This window comes from Rhinopithecus bieti, unplaced genomic scaffold, assembly GCF_001698545.2.
Source record: "Rhinopithecus bieti isolate Rb0 unplaced genomic scaffold, ASM169854v2 scaffold_3062, whole genome shotgun sequence".
In the NCBI taxonomy this organism is placed as follows: domain Eukaryota; kingdom Metazoa; phylum Chordata; class Mammalia; order Primates; family Cercopithecidae; genus Rhinopithecus; species Rhinopithecus bieti.
This window is the reverse complement of record NW_016804432.1, coordinates 1,308,914-1,327,151: the sequence shown is the minus strand read 5'-3', so window position 1 is coordinate 1,327,151 and position 18,238 is coordinate 1,308,914. Positions and strand designations below refer to the sequence as shown.

At 34.5% G+C, this 18,238-nt stretch overlaps 1 protein-coding gene across 8 annotated transcripts in view; it reads right to left on the bottom strand.

The window, feature by feature from the left end:
- The window catches only part of ZNF385B (zinc finger protein 385B), a 439,446-nt gene that overhangs the window by 72,115 nt on the left and 349,093 nt on the right, over positions 1–18,238 (bottom strand). For all 8 annotated transcript variants that reach the window (XM_017868262.1, XM_017868263.1, XM_017868271.1 and 5 more), the window contains one exon: positions 14,578–14,688. In XM_017868262.1, coding sequence (XP_017723751.1) covers positions 14,578–14,688 — 111 coding nt within the window. The remainder of the gene's footprint in view (positions 1–14,577; positions 14,689–18,238) is intronic.

The window sequence follows — 18,238 nt, the reverse complement described above, 5'->3', positions numbered from 1 at the left end:
TAATAATTATTTTTTTTTTTTTTTTTTTTTTTTTTTTTTTTTTTTTTTTTTTTTTTTTTTGGGACATGATCTTGTTCTATCACCCAGCCTGCAGTGCAGTGGTGTGATCATGGCTCACTGCAGCCTTGACCTCCTGGGCTCAAAGCAATCTTCCCACCTCAGCCTCCCAAGTAGCTGGGACTACAGCTATATGCCACCAGGCTCTGCTAATTTTTGTATTTTTTATAGAGATGGGGCTTTGCCGTGTTGCCCAGGCTGGCCTGGAACTGCTGGGCTCAAGTGATCTGCCCGTCTCAGCTTCCCAAAGTGTTGGGAAGACAGGCAGGAGTTACTGTGCCTGGTAGGAATTATTTTGTATCATATCATTGCTCATGTTTTAATTAGTGCCCTGGAGTGCTTAAGTAGGATTGAAAAAGTGGTTCTGCTGGTACTCTAAATCTCTATGCTTCAACCTCCTTTGCCACAATTATTTGCATTACCTTTGAATAAATAATTTGGTCCAACAAAAGTACAATTTGCCTATACCTGAATGATCACAAATCCCTAATTAATGTAGTCCAATTTAATAAGAATTTACTGCATTTATGAAAATGAAAACTTATGCAAAAGACAGTTATTCAATGTTTAAATCTCTAGAAAGCTAGCTTACAAAGAATGTCTCTCACATATTCAAATTTTATATTTTTATATCTACATCTGCAAATTCAGTAATTCTATTCTATTTTACAAATACAGACATTTGTTATTTGCCCAACATTTACAGATTTTAATGAATAGCCCCTTCTATAACTATCTGTGTAAATGTTTAAGTCTTAAAAGAGATTGTATTTTAGTTTAGCAGTGTATATAGGACATTTTGTTGACCTAAACAATTTAAATTACAAAACTATAACAACCTAACTATTCCTTTAGTGAATCTAGCCTTTTCCATTCCCCTTAAATGATATAAGAAAGAGCCAAAAAAATTCATGACATATAAAAATAAATCATCACAGAAAAGGGTTCCATAGCTGTCCTTCATATTATAGAATGTTATTTCTTTCCAGGGAAAACTGAGTAATCACCTTAAGCTCACAGTTGAGAGATAATGAAAATTACTTTTCAGAGAACATTCAGTGAGAATTATTGAGATAAAAAGGAAACTATTTGGTGATTAAAAGTTAGCACTACATATCTCCTGTGCTATATCCAACATGTATTTAAAGCAGAACTAGAATTCCTATTAATTGAATAATAAATGTCAGTGGTATACTGAAGATAGGGCTGTGGGAGAGTTCACTTTAGGTGCAGGAAATAGGGTTTGCATTTGTTTAAAACAATTAAAAAACTGACCAAAATCAGGCTACTTTTATCATCATAACATACTGGTAGTTTTAACAAAGAATAAAATAGTCTTCTCTGAAAATAGTTTTTTATTGGTCTAAGTTTTAAATAAACAATTGCTGTGGTTGCAGTTGAGTTTTAATAATACATATATAAGCTTAAAATGAGAGCTTTTTAAAATTTTTAAATTAACTACATGGAAGTTAATAAAGAGAGCTTGTAGTTACATGATGGAACTTCCAATTCACAGTGACTCCTCTACATCCATTCAGTATATGAGTAAGTTCCTAATGGTGAGGAATCCTTCAAGCTTCTTTTAGACGCAGTTCAAGTTTGCAAACCTTGTGCCACTCAGATTCTTGCATTTAATAGTTGCTTTGAAATCAATAATGACAGTATAGTGAATTTAAAGGCAAAGAAACAAAACTTCAGAATTTCAATTCTTTCATTTTGTGATTACTTGGAATTTTTGTGTTTTAGACTTAAGTGAGATAGTGGCAACTGTAAGGTGTATTAACTTATTTGGTAAATATAAATTGTAGCCCATACATAAAATATTTTACTGATTTTGGCTGGTAGCATTAAAATGGAAATGTATGCTTCTTTTAAAGTTATTATGTGCTTTAAAAATAAGAAATAAATGAAAATGTTACATCAGTGGTATAACTAATAGTTACCTAAACTCTATATTGTATAATTTTGATTGTATTAAAATTCACTTATTTGTTACCATAACGGTATTATTCATTACTGTGATGGACTAATATGTTTTTCTCCATTTATAAAATACATTAATGTAACACAAAGATTAACTATTTACCTTTTTCTCTTTTGTGCACTGGTAATATTTGGTGGCATAGTACTATATTCAAACTTTAAAAAAAGTTTATGAGTTTCTTTGTGGCTACTGTTATTAGTCATGTAATTTCACAATTATTTCTGAAAATGCCTTTTTCCTAGAGAGGAGGGAGTGTTAAACATTACCTGCAATGGGAGTGTCAGATATGTTAGGTATACAACTGATAAAGTAATGAAATTATTATTTATTAGAACTAAAACACATTTTCTAATTTGAAGGAAGCACAAATTCATGAGTTGAATCATATTTTCAGCCCCCAAAGTAAGAGCCTTAACAGGGTCATACATTCTCAGGGGTCCTTGTCCTTGATCTGTTTTCTAAGTAGTGAACCCAACATTTGCTCTCTATGAGCCCTAGAATACAGAACTAAAGTGAGAGAAATAAAGACAAAGGTTTCTTTTCTTTCTTTTTTTTTTTTTTTTTGGACGGAGTCTCGCTCTGTCACCCAGGCTGGAGTGCTGTGGCCGGATCTCAGCTCACTGCAAGCTCTGCCTCCCGGGTTCACGCCATTCTCCTGCCTCAGCCTCCCGAGTAGCTGGGACTACAGGCGCCCGCCACCTCGCCCGGCTAGTTTTTTGTAGTTTTAGTAGAGACGGGGTTTCACCGTGTTAGCCAGGATGGTCTCGATCTCCTGACCTCGTGATCCGCCCGTCTCGGCCTCCCAAAGTGCTGGGATTACAGGCTTGAGCCACCGCGCCCAGCCTCTTTTCATTTTTTAAAAAAAGATTTAGGTAAGATGGAGTATTAATAACTAAAAGTGATTAAATCCTAGAACATGTTGCCAAAGGAAGCTGTGGAACATTCATCCTGCGAGAAGGGAAGATTCAGTCACATCTCTTAAGTGATCATGGTTCCAGATACGCAGACACACAAAATTTTACATAGTTTTAGGGAGTCCATTGGCCCCCTGCAGCCTATTCATAGGCCATATCCTCAACAAGCCCCGATTTAGCTCTAATATTTTATGTCTTCAATTCCCTCTCCTTTATATCCTGACCATCTCTCAAGTCTTTCTCAGTTTACCTCTACCAGGAATCTTTGTGCAAATACTAAGATAACATATAGAGAATACCTAGCACAGGGCCTGGCAGAAGAGAAGGCATTAATCAAATGATAGCTTTCCACGTGTGTGATTATTCTATCCTATGTGCTGTCTCCGTTACTAAATTTATAATTAAATTTATATTACTGTATTAACATCATGTAGTTCAGCAGTGTCTATAATTGTATTAGTTTTATTTCCCTAGCTGGTTAGGTATAGGAGGGTATTTTTCAGATCTTCCTTTCAAGGCAGGAACTACTTTGATTCTCTTCTCCTAACTCTCTGTTCAAGTTCACTGCTTTTTTACTCTCCTTAAATAACTCATGTTAACCAGTTACAGTATTTTGCCAACAACATCTTCTTAGCTTGAAATGTTAAAATCGGTTAAGGTGATACTTCCTCATATGCTGTTTCCACCTCCACCCCATCCCCAAGCCACATATCATAAAGTTCCTTACAGTCAGTCAGACTTTCCCAAAAAACTGCTCTTTATGCTGACCCGCCACAACTAAAGTTATCTGGCTTCCAGGGCATAATGCTGTCACTTCATTTAAAGAGCTGCTTGAGAGATGAGAGTAGCTAAAGGGTATCTCTTCTGCAGAATGTTCTAAACGGTATTAAATTGGTCTCTTACTTGAAAGTAGTGTAGTAAACTTATTTTTTTGTTCCATTCAGCTTCACTTGTGTTTTTGTCTTAAATTGCAAAAATTATAGCCAATTGCCTGCTCAACCATACTGAATAAAAGACAAGCTACAGCAAACCAAGTATGTCTTAAATAAAGCCTGAATTTAAACTTAAAACCAGCAACTAATCATTTTGGAAGGCTACAGGTGTTCCAGTTCTACCTGTTTTTAATTGTATGTTGAATACATTTTCAGCTGAATAATCCAAAACCACAAATATCTAATGAAACATCTTATTGTTAAGGATTCTGCAACCAATCTTCACTAAAGAAATCCATACCAAGTGAAGAAGGAAAATACACAAACCCTCAACAGTCTTTTGCCAACCCCCAAGTGGCAAGACAACTGTTGGATGAGAAAGATTACTGACAAAATGACTTAAAAATCCTTCCAGGAATCTTTTACTTTTGACTAAAAGAGTTATTAACACAGGAATTTTACACAGGAAAAAAGAGAACTCATAGTATTTTTAAAGCGGTTATTAATGTTTGATCAGCAAACTAATATTTAATGGAAATGAACCAAAGCTTGCAGTTTTGATGGTGAATCATGGATACTTAATTATTTTCTGTTGAGACTGTATTATGATAAGTGAGGGTGAGTATTGGTACTTTCCTAGTAATGTTCATATTTTCTTTTCTTCATAACATCATATTAGGCTGATCACCAATTCTGAATATCATTGAACACATATAAATAATTAACATATCATGTTGGACATCTATGTATTTAAAGAAAAGCCAAAAATTGAATGATGTGTATTATCTATTTCCTCATTAGTTAAATAAAGGATTTGATAAACCTTTATGAGTCATCATAATCACTTTTTTTTTTTTTTTTTTTTGAGACAGAGTCTTGCTCTGTCGCTCAGGCTAGAGTGTAGTGGCACGATTTGGGCTCACTGCAAGCTCCACCTCCCAGGCTCCTGCCATTCTCCTGCCTCAGCCTCCCGAGTAGCTGGGACTACAGGTGCCTGTCACCACGCCTGGTTAATTTTTTGTATTTTTAGTAGAGATGGGGTTTCACCGTGTTAATGAGGATGGTCTCCATCTCCTGACCTCGTGATCCATCACAATCACTTTTTAAAACTTCACATTTAACCTAGTCTTTACTTTTTTTTCAGTGACAAACTTAATATCAATCCTAAATTATCCAAATATTCATTTATAATAAGGTAATGCTGATAAAGGCTGTGACTTTTTAAATAATACTATAGTGCTACTTTGGAAACAAGTTTACATTTAATAAGTGACTACTAATATGCTTCAAAAAAGATGACTGAACTTTGTTATGAGCTTGTTAAACAGCCGCTTTTGAATGAAACTTTTAGCATGATATGTCCCTGCTTCCTGTAATCATGCTATATTTCTGTCATATTGAAGCAAAAATGTTCATCATTTTGTCAGCTCTGTCTGCAAAGCAGAGAATTACCTTCCCAAGTTCCTGAGATTTATGCTTTTAATTACTTCCTATCTGTTTCACTACTCTTCAAACCTAAGAATCAATATAAATAGTCTTATTTATGGCAAAAATGTAAAATATTTGACAAAAGCAGGCTATCATTTTCTAGATTTCCATTTGATGCTATTGATTCCCTCTATTTTCAGTATCATTTTTCTTGACAGAATCAGTTGGTTTTTTCAAACTTACAATATTATTCATTTATTCAACAATTTGTACTGTTGAACAGCAGATGTAAAGTTTGCAACTAGCTTTTTGGTTCCTAACCCAGCAATGAGATTATCACTACTGTGGTTATCTCTTTCTTTAATCATCTGCTACAGAGTTCACTTTATATGTGACTTTCTCCAAATCCCCTTATCATAAAGTCACTTTTCTGTGAGGGTCAACTTCCTTGGCTTATTTAGGTTTTGCATGGGAGGCTACTATTTATAAAGGTGAAATCTAATAGCTTAGGCACTAGTATTCTTGAACATACACACACACATATGCACACGCACCCCTTATATGAAATTGTATATATATAATCTAGAATTATATAAATATGCTACAAGTTTATACACTAAAGAAGCTGCTATCTATCTTAAGGGATTTCAAGAGAAATACAGTTGATGTGTATGTGTGGCATGCAGTGAGTATGTATATATATGTGTGTGTGTATATATATGTGAATGTTTATATATGTGAATGTGCTATCTATATGTTCACATATGTGAAGTTGCTATCTATCTTAAGGGCTTTCAAGAGAAACGCAGAAGATGTGTATGTGTGGCAGGCAGTGAATGTGTATATATATGTGTGTGTGTATATAGGTGAATGTTTATATATGTGACTATACATATATAGGTGAATGTATAATATATACATGAAAGTGAATGTTCAAAGTTTTTTTGACAAACCCATTAGGGTAAAGTACCATCAACTACAGAGTGTCTGAATATTCAGAAAATACGAGGTAACTTTATTTTCCAAATAGTATGTTGGTTTGAGTTTCAAATAACATGCCCAATATATTTTTTAACCTTCTAAAGGCCTTTTAAAGTAAAATACCTCTAGATTTAAAACAATGCATCCAGTTTTTAAGCTAAAAAAGCTTAATAAAGAAATTACAAATGTCCAAGAAAGACAGGGGAAATTACATTTGTTGTATTTTTGTGCCAGAAAAATAGGAACAAGTGATAAAGGAGAGGAGTTGGAGGAGAGAGAAGAGAAAATTGAGTAGAGAAGAAAGGAAGAAGAAATGTGATAGTTTAGAAGAAAACACAGGGGAAGAGAAACACGTAACATGCAGATAGAATTTCTAGAGTTAAAAGCAAGCACCAGGCAGTCAATAGCAAAATGTGGAATCCCTTAGGAGAATGTTACATAATGACAAATAAAAAGCTTGATCCTTCAGAAAACCCAAGTGGGTACCCTTGCAGCTGTGTGCCTCTTTTGCTTTTGCTGGAAGGGACATCTTCAAACATGGTGTCTAATGGGGTTCCTGTTTCCCAGCTGATCTGATTTCTCAGAAAAAAACACAGCTGCTGCAGGGACTTGCTGCCTCGTGGCAGCTGGTGGAGAGAGGTGGAGTTAGGTCTGGTGGCAAAGGAAGATGCAAAATCAGCCAACAGCATGTGGAAAGGGAGTTATGTGGAACCCAAAGTTGTGGCTTCCTTCCTAATCTCTTGACTGCTGAGGTCTCTGCTGGGTGACAGAGAATGCCAGGATCTCTAGCTGAGACAGCACCAAGACCTTCTAAATGGCAGATGGTAGATGGGGAAGTTTGTTCATGCAAGACAAATACAAGTTTATATTGTATTTTATTAACTGCTAAAGAAATCAGGAAATTGGAATAAAATTAAAAACAAAGAAGAGACATAGGCAGAAAGACCCAGGAGGGCATAACCTAAATGGCCTTATCCAAATGAAAACTGCTAAGATGACAAAGACACAAAATGCACAGTGAAGTGGTATTATGGATGTATCAATTGCACACTAACTGTAGCACATGGGAATTGAGGGAGGTCATTGAACCACTGCAGTTTCTGAAATTTCAGAGATTTATAGTAAAGAGCAGCACAGTCAGGTCACTCACAGAAATGTTTACACAAGTGGTTGATTACCCTACCATTTTTTTTTCTTGAAACGGAGTCTCGCTCTGTCGCCCAGGCTGGAGTGCAGTGGTACGATCTCGGCTCATTGTAAGCTCTGCCTACCGGGTTCACACCATTCTCTTGCCTCAGCCTCCTGAGTAACTAGGACTACAGGTGCCCGCCACCACCCCCAGCTAATTTTTTGTATTTTTAGTAGAGACGGGGTTTCACCATGTTAGCCAGGATGTTCTCGATCTCCTGACCTTGTGATCTCCCCACCTCAGCCTTCCAAAGTGCTGGGATTACAGGCGTTACCCTACCATTTTAACTTCTACCCTTAATTTTCTGTCCATTTGTACTTAATCATTCTAATGTAAATAAATGAAATGGCATTGAGGTTTTCACCTTATGTCTTCAGACATGAGAAAATAGGGCACAGCAAAAAGAATAGAAGGCTAAAATGAGAGATAGGGATATTCGATAACCTAAAACCAAAAGACAAAATAAAAAACATCAACAGGTCACAAACTTAGAGGTACCATAAAAAATAAAATATAAACTATAAGTGATTCAATGTTTATGATGTCATTCAAAGATAATAATGTAAATTTGAAAAATCAAATGGCCTAGCTCCAAATGAGTAATAAAAGCCTATGGGGTCAACATTTAGGGACAATGTATCTCATGCTTAATTACTTGTGGTACTAATGCTGAGTACCAAAATTTCAGGGTCAACTTCTGACTTAGAGTATATAAAACTTGACTAAAAAGATCACCATGTTTTCATTTTGATTTGCCTATAAGGCATAAAAGACTCAGAAATACATTAAGGGTATTTATAATAAACTGTGTTCTGAGATCAATAATAATAATAATAATAATATAATATCTGTTTTTAAATATTTAAGAGAATCAAGTTGCCCTGTTTTGTGTAAGAATCTGTTTAAGAATTTGATTTTGATTCAATTTTGTGTAAAGATTTGATTTTGTGTAAGAATCATTCTTTCATCCTTCTGCTACTATCCTCCAAGGAATTGAAACTAATATGTAAATTAGAAATTATTTGGAATCTGCCAATTTCAACTTAGCCAAAATGAGATAAATGTTAGTCTCAAAAAATTTTCTGAAGTGTATGTAAGCTCATTTCCCTGGCAAAGCTTAACTCTGGAAATGGCATTTTCCAGCTAAAAGATAAAGATTCAGGTTTAGGCTTATCAATTTATGATCATACTGCAGTTGCAGTACACTCAGTTACTGGAGAATAAAGAAACATTCAGGGTTACACAGCCTCATTCAGCTTAGGTATACCTTGTTAGAAAGAAGGTGGTCAGGAAGAAAGTAGGGCTTGAGGTGATACACACATTTGTGCAAATGTCTGGGACTCAGTTGGAAAGCATATTATTCCTGGACTGCAATGCCTGCTTCCTGGCAAAGTTAATGGTGTTAATTTGTAAAGGTTCATTTGGGAAATGTTTGTGATTAATGCTTGCTCATTTACATAACTGTGTATTGTGTAAATAAAGCTGTAGCATTTTGCTTTTCAACAGGGTAGTTCTACTGAGATGATAAAAGCTGGACAAAGGGAGGTACAGGACACTTAAACTAGGTCATATTGAATTTTAATGCATGAAGCCGACTGGTACATTTTATATGGATAATGAAGAACTGCAAAATGCAGTGTTTACTGTGCATCTGCCTTCCAGATTTTTCAATAAACATATTTTCTATACTGAAGAGTGAAGCCAATTTCAGTCTCAGGCTGATTTAGAAATGTTATTAAAAAATAAGGATGAGCATCTTCTTAATTCTTACATTAAAATGTAAATAGGGTAATTATAAAATAATAAACTCTCCCCCAAATAAAAAATGCTCAGCTTCAGAGCTTGGTTATTCAGATTATAGCACCATTACTAAACACTGAGAACATGTATATGTCACATTTGTGAATTTGCCATCCAGACTTTGTGGCTTTACTGCCCAGAGTCTAAGAATGACTCAGAAATCTAATTTCTTTCTTTATTATCAATGGAACTTTGGAGCTATAGCAAGGAGGTTGCTGGTCATGTGCTTATGTGTGCACATATGTCCACGCCCCTATTAGGAAGTACAAAGAAAATGGCTGACATCAAATGGAGCTCAAGACAAAGGTGGATGTACTCCTGGAGCAATTCTGGCACTCGAAAAAAATTCTTATGCCTTCCATAACCCAACCCATCACACAAATAAAAAACAGAATTCATAGTCATTCTTTCTGGGTCTTAGCTGTTGATTTGTAAGATGGAGGTGTTTATATCCTACTCTCCTGACAGATACCATGGAAATGATTATTAATTGTAGAACTTCAATGATCCTTCCAAAGATCATGTGGTTCATTTTAGGCCATATTGTAGAGATTAGCAAAGTGCTTATCATACAGGAAGAGTTCAGTAAATGCTTAGGAAATGAGTAAACTTATGTAAGGCAACATAATATAATAGGAAGAGCTGTGGATTTAGAGGCAGGAGATTCAACTTATATTCTAGCTCTGCCATTTATTGACTGAAAATCTAAGAGATATCAAAAGATGGGAACCAATCTAAGTGACCCCTTGTAAGGGATGAGTTAAACTATGAAACATCCACAAATAAACTACTGTATTAGTTTTCTGTTGCTTTCATAGCAAATTTTTATAAACTTAGTGGCTTAAAAACTTATTATCTTACAGTTCTGGAGGACAGGAGTCTGACATGTATCTCACTGGGCTGACATCTTGATGTTAGCCCAGTCAGCAGGGCTGCATTCCTTCTGGAGGCTTTAAGGGAAAATCCATTTCTTTGTCTTTTCCAGCTTCTAGAGGCTGCCCACATTCCTTAGCTTGTGGCTCCTTCCTTCCCTTACAAAGCCAGCAATGGCCAGTGGACTCCTTGTCAGATAGCATCACTCTGACTGCCTCTTCTGCCTCCCTCTTCTACTTTTAAAGACCTTATGTTTACCTTGGGACCACAGGATGATCCAGAACAATTCTTTTATCATGAGGTCAGAATATTAGCTCCCTTAATTCTATCTACTACCTTAATTACCCTTTGCTATGTAAGATATATTAACAGGTTGCAGAAATTAGGATATGGGCATCTTTGCCTATCACATCTATAAAAACAGTACAGGAGCTCTCTATGTTCTGATAGAAAAAATTCTCCAGCATATATTGTTACATAAAAAATACAAGGCAAAGAAGAGTGTCAATAGTATGCTACTATTTACATAGAAAAGGGAAGAAATAAGAATATGTAGTCATAGTTATATTTGCATAAGCAAAACCTGGAAGATATGCAAAAAATATTAAAGTGATTACAAATAGGGAATGACATGAAGGTTGGGAAGATGAGGAAAGGGATAGTTTCTTCAATGTGTGTGTGTGTGTGTGTGTGTGTGTGTGTGTGTTGAGATGGAGTTTTGCTCTTGTTGCCCAGGCTGGAGTGCAATGGCATAATCTCAACTCACTGCAACCTTTGCCACCAGGTTTCAAGCGATTCTCCTGCCTCCCTCCCAAGTAGCTGGGATTACAGGCATGCGCCATCACGTCTGGCTAATTTTGTATTTTTAGTAGAGACAGGGTTTCACCATGTTGGTCAGGCTGGTCTCAAACTCCTAAACTCAAGTGATCTACCCATCTCAGCCTTCCAAAGTGCTGGGATTAGAGGCATGAGCCATTGCACCCAGCCTCAGTATGTTTTTTAATATTATCATGGTTTGGACTATAAATATGTTATTTTTAAATTTGAGATTCGTAATTGTCCCTAAGCCCCTATTATTCAGTCAGTGTTCAACATCTCTTGTTTTGAAGAATCTATCCATCATCAACCTTGTTATTTTACTCTTCTTAAATTAACTCTTCTAATAGGTAAATCCTTATTTATCAGTGGCTTTAAACCAAGCAGTTCTCTAACATTACATTAATGGACTTCATAAAATTATGCATCTTTTGCACGATTTTTGCAATTTCATTCTGAAATCTATTATTTGCATTGTACTGAGAGATGTTTTCAAGCATCTGGCCTTTTGATAGTGAGAATGCCAGTGTTAAAGATGCAGCATGTCTTTAGGTGGGCATTTGTTTTGTAAGTGGTCAGATAAGTAGTAAACATTTTCATGTCATATTTATATAACAACAGACTTTGATTTTTCTGTATAACTCTAAAAATTTGAATAATAACTGAGCAATACTGTAAAATGTACTCAAATCTATTTCTGTATTTATTATTGTGTCTATTCTTATAAAAGTCTTATACTTTCATTCTAGTAGTAAAATTGTAGCTTAATATATTTAGTAGTTATATCAGTATCATAAATTAGTCTTCTATTTATAAAATATTTTGTGGCTCATATCATTAATTTTTTCTAGTTAGATTTACTAAGGTATACTCTACATATAGTAAATTTTTTTTTAGGTGTTCAGCTTAATGAATTTTGAAAAACAAAGACTGTCATGTAAACATCGCAACAATAAAGTTACAGAATATTTTCATCATTCAAAAAGTTTCCTGCATTTCCACTTGTGGTCAATTCCCTAACTTAACCCTCAGTCCCTGTTAACCACTGATCTATCCCCATAGTTTCATCATCTGCAGAAAGTTATCCGAGTGCAATCATACGGCATATAGTCTTTGTGTCTTACTTCTCTCACTTAGCATACTGCCTTTGAGATTCATCCATGTTGTAGCATGTATCACTACTTACTTTTTACTTTTACTTTATTTCTATTTACTTTTGTTTGTTTATTTCCATTGTATGGCTTAGACATAGTTTGTTTATTCATCAGTTGATGGACATTTGGGTCAATTCCAGTTTTGGGCAATTATGAATAAAATTACTTTAAGCTGAACATATGGATAAATATACGTCTTCATTTGCCTTGGGGATATACTTAGAAGTGGGATTGCTGGGTCATATGGGAAATGTATGTATAACTTTATAAAGTTTCTTATTAATAACTGCCAAATTGTTTTCAAAAAACATTTTGTATTCTCACTAACAGTGTATGAGAGGTCCAGTTGCTCCTCATCCTAGCCATTTGATCCTATCAATTTGTTTAATTTTCACCATTCTAATAGGTGTAGTGGTATCTGATTTTGGTTTTAATTTGTATTTCCTTAATAGTTAAACATGTTGAGCATTTTTAAATGTGCTTATTCATCATTCATATTTCTTCTTTGGTAAAGTGCCTGTTAAAATTGTTTTCCCATTTTATCATTTATTATTGAGTTATAAGTTATTTATATATTTGTATGCAATTTCTTAAGCAGGTAAAATATTTTCTAGTAGTCTATAGTTTGTTTTTTCTTTTTCTTAATAGTGTAACAGTGTCTCTGAAGAGTAGAAGTTTTAAATTTTGATGAAGTCCAATATATCAATATTCACACTTTTTATTTTCTAAGAAATCTTTGCCTAATGCAAAGCCAAATAGATTTTCTACTGTTTTCATCTACAAGTTTAATAGTTTTTTAAAGTTTTATTTTATGAATGATCCTATTGAATTTTATGTTTTATATCGGGTAGCAGTCAAGGCGTTTTTTGAATTTACATATGAATATACTTCTTCTAGCACTATTTGTTGAAAAGATTAGGCTTTCTTCATTGAATTCACTCTGCAACTGTGTTGAAAATCAACTGACTATATTGGTGCAAGTCTATTTCTGGACTCTGTTCTGTTCCATTGATCCATGTGTCTACCATTCTTTCAGCAATTTCACAGTCTTGATTATTGTAGGTTTTAGAGTAAGTATTAAAATCAGGAAGCATTAAGTCTTCAAAATGTGTCCTTTAAAAAATGTTTTGGCTGTTCTAGGACTTTTCTTTTCTATGTATATTTAAGAAACAGCTTGCCATTTTCTACAATAAAAAAGCATTTTGGGATTTTGATCAGGATTGTGCTGGATCTATAGATCAATTTGGGGGAGAACTGACATCTTAACAATATTAAGACTTCAAATGAATTAACACTGTACATTTCTCAGTTTAGTTAGGTACATTTTGATTCCTGAACAGGAAGTTTTATGATGTAGCAAAAAATTTGTTGGACTTTTGATTAAAATTATACTAAATATAATTTTATAAATCATGATAAACATCTCTTTTCCAATTACTATTTTTTATTATGCTTCCTATGTAGAATTATCAAAACATAATTTAATGGTATATGCAAACAAAAGTGATTATTATTTTAGTATTTCTAAACAACATTAATTCTGTAACAAGCTCTTTGCAAAATGGCTACAGGGGTCAAGTAACTCAGGAAATACCACATATTAATACGCAGCCTTCAGATTCTGATTTACATCGGTCATTGGCTTTACTTGGTAATTGGATATTGCAAATATTCTAATATTGTTTATTTTGCTTTCCTGTTATTTTGTTTATAAATTTGAAAACCCATTTTCATAAAAGAGAGTGATTTGTTCCATTTTCTTGTTATCTTTTTTTAGCAGGCTGGTTATGCTTGCCAGATAAAATAGTTTATGAAACTTTCTCTGTATTTTATGTTCTGGGAAAATGTAAATCATATAGGAAATTAATAATTCTCTTAGGTATTTAACAAAATTTGGCACAAATAGGAAATGTGGCACTTGATAGCTAATAGTAAAATGGTTTTCTTCCACATTTACTGCATTTTAATTTTAAAATATCTTCATTGCATTTTAAAACTTTTCTCATATTTTCTGATATTCAAGCATTTTCACAAGTAAATATAATTAGTGAGATTAACTGTAAAATGGTATAGTTGAGACTGACTGCATAGATAAATTCTTAATTTTTGATATTAGCCACTTATAGACTATTGTCTATAATCCTCTATTGGTTTTAAAATTTGTATTATTTTTTATTGTTGTAATGTTATTCTAAAAAATACTTTCAAAGTGAGCTAGGTTGAATCCACGGATATGGACTCTGTGGATTCAGAGGGCCAACCATACTCTATTGTTCAAGTTTTAAGCATTGAACCCAAATCTCTTGGAAATCTGGCATCCTGAAATAAGTGGGCTACCAGTAGGAGTGGCTGCTAAAGTGTATGTAAATATGAAGAAATGTACATATTTAGATCAATCAGACTTTTAGCTCTGACAAACTACAGAGAATAATGAAAAGGTGATACTCACATCCGAGTTAAAGCGAAGTTGACAGACATTACAAGAAATAACTTGTTTCTTCTTTGGGGGAATGGATACTCCAAATGTATGGTTAATAACTGCTTTTTGCACAGGATCCATCTGAAGAACAAATGAGAAAATAGTCTATTTGTAACTTCTAAGAGAAGACAATAGTGTGAGCAAATAACAGTAGTTGAAATATTCCATAGTTTAAACTTTTAGTTCCTAAACAAAGATAATAAGGAATCTCATTCAATAGTAATATATTTGTCTCCAAAATTAAAACGAAAACAAATGACAAAATGAAAACAAAAAATGGCTTTGAAAACATAACGCAAAAAAGACCACAAGAGAATCACCCATATTCCAAGAAACCTTCTCTGTATAGAAGGAGCCTTGAAAAACCTTAGAAGAATCATAAAACAAGAAAACTTAAGATCCAAAGGTCAGGGTTAAAATTAACTTTTTTTTTTTTTTCTTGAGACAGGGTCTTGCTCTGTTGCTCAAGCTGGAATTCAGTGGTGTGATCACAGTTCACTGCACCCTCAACCTCCTGGGCTCCTGTGATCCTCCTGCTTCAGCTGCCCGAGTAGCTGGGACTACAGGCGTGTGCCACACTATGCTCAGCTAAAAATGTTAATGTTTTCCCTGTATGAGGTAATAATACTTAGGATGGCCCAAATAACAATTATTACAAATATGTTTATGCTTCTTAATTTTTGATTTGTGGTAAAGTCATAAATGACAGGCTCTTATCAGAGCACAGAAAGTTTTGACTGAATATACATATTTTAAAATAATTTGTTAACTTTCATGTGCTATAGACTGAAATTCATTCTACTGAAAATGCATGTCACAACTGTACACTTAAATGCCTAAAACAGATTGGCTGACATGCAACCCTTGTTTAAATATTAATCAAGTAAAGTTTTGATTTATAGCTTGTGATTTTCCCCTTTTGGCTTGCATGTATCATACATATTCAGAGAAATATACAGTGATACAAGTACTCAAATAGAAAAAGTATGGCACAAAGTCATCAAAACACTCAGGAAAAGAAACACCTAGATATGCAGAGCCTATGAAAAGAGACACAGCCGTGATTCTCTTGTGTACTCCAGGTAATAATCTCCAGCATTTACATCAAACAACTGGCAGTTCAAAAAACAATGCAGATGACGAGCAAAACATTACATAACAGATGTAATATGAACGAGGACAGAGCCACTGACACCATTGTCTAGGAAATCTCCTGACGTTAGAGATTAGATTGGATTAGTTGATAATATTTGACAGAGAAGAGAAATGAGTACTATCTCTGATCATGATCATAAATCGACAAAATGCAAAATTAGCAATTAGAAGAAGCTAAATACATTAGAAAGGCAAGTGGATTGAAGAGTTATTGCATAATAAATTAACCTATTTTTTGGCTGCAATTTCAAGAGAGATGACAGGACAATGTATTCCCATTATAAAGAACAGTTATGGTGGTTTGGGACACTTACAAATTTTAAGAGGGTGCCAAGTGCAGGGGCTTATGCCTATAATCCAAGCACTTTGGGAGGTGGAGGCAGGAGGATCACTTGAGCCCAGAAGTTTGAGACCAGCCTGGGCAACACAGCAAGACCTTGTCTCCATCTTAAAAAAAAAAAAAAAGAAAGCTAAGGGGGAAGTTTTCTGGAGAGATAGCCTAATTATAATGTGATGGTTACACAAATCTGTACATATGTTAAATTCACAGAACTTTCCCTCTCAAAAAGTCAATTTTATGTATGATAATTTAATAAGTAAAAAAGAAAAAACTTTCTTAATAGTATTATGTTTAACTACTAAATCTAACATATCATTACTGGAAAATCTAGGGATTCATACTGTTGAAGGTCATAATTGACTGCATTAAATTTTATTCAATGAGAATGGTAATTTTAAAAACTATGTGATAGAAAATCTCAAAAAGTCAGAAAATAAATTCCTAGTTCACTTTCTTATTTTATTCAAAAACACAAATACTTATATCTAATCTATCTATTTGCAAAATATGAAACTATACTTTCTGACAGTTACCAGACATGGCGAATCAGTTTAGGCAGGCTTAAAAATAAAACAGGCTAATTTATCTTGGCAGGATGAAAAAAGCCCACTGTTTTGCAAAGTTAAAAAACAAGAGCATTTTATTGAGATAGTTTCTGATCTCAGGCTCTGAAAAATACTTCCCATCTGGTGATATGTGAACTACATAGGATTAAACTATACGACTATTTCCCAAATACGAGTTTTTTGCATGCTATTTTCATTATTTTTTGCCACATCCACACACTAATATTTTTCTTTAAATCAAATTAAAGTACATTTAAAAAAACAAATCATAGAATTAATGTACACTTTCCTATTACTCTATTCAAAAAATATATTGAAATTAACATCAAAATTAAAACTTTCCTCAAAGTGAATCCACATATCCTAGCTGTTTTCATGCCCAAACATAGAAAGACAAAAGGTACATGTACAAATATCTAGTTTCAAGTTCTTAGTAGACTATTTTAGTAGACTATTATATCTATTGACAGCTCCAGCGAGATCTTTGAATATAAATATTCCCATTAAGTTTTAAAAATTGTTAGCTGCCTACATAATTTTTTATTTTTGTTTTTGTTTTGAGGCAGAGTCTTGCTCTGTGGCACAGGCTGGAGTGCAGTGGTGCGATATCAGTTCACTACAACCTCTGCTTCCTGGGTTCAAGCAATTCTCCTGCCTCAGCCTCCTGAGTAACTGGGATTATAGGCACCCACCACCGCACCTGGCTAGTTTTTTTTTTTTTTATTTTCTTTTCTCTCTCTCTTTTTTTTTTTTTTTTTTGTATTTTTAGTAGAGACGGGGATTCACCATGTTGGCCAGGCTGGTCTCGAACTCCTGACCTCAGGCAATTGGCCTGCCTTGGCCTCCTAAAGTGCTGGGATTGTAGGCATGAGCCACTGTGCCTGGCCCCTAATAGTTTTATTCTGCTGAAATCTCACATTTGTACCACATTGGCCTGACAATATGCCTTTGTGTCCCCAAGGCTGAGAGCTCTCCATCCTGACAGGTGAGTTGTGGCTGAGCACTCCAAATAGAAAGGTAGGCAAGTTTCCATCCATCTGCTCTCTAAAAAGCAGACCAGACTAAGGAGGTTCCTTCATGAAACTCTCCCCAGAATTGGCTCCTCCAATTTATATAAGTAATCCTAAGTTTTCTCATAAAATCAGCTAAATAAGCACAGCCCTTTTACACCTTCTTTGCTACTTATCATTAACTCTTTCTGCCTTTTCATCCTTTGGATAACTTATCACTAATTGTATCAATATTGTACCCCCCATCTGTCTCACTTGGAATAGATTTTCTTCATTTTCCTCTTAATTCTGTATTTCCTTAAGGTTTCTGGAAAAGATTCACTTTTTTTTTAAATTTATTTTTTTATTATACTTTAAGTTCTAGGGTACATGTGCATAACATGCAGGTTTGTTACATATGTATACTTGTGCCATGTTGGTGTGCTGCACCCATCAACTCATCAGCACCCATCAATTAGTCATTTATATCAGGTATAACTCCCAATGCAATCCCTCCCCCCTCCCCCCTCCCCATGATATGCCCTGATGTGTGATGTTCCCCTTCCCGAGTCCAAGTGATG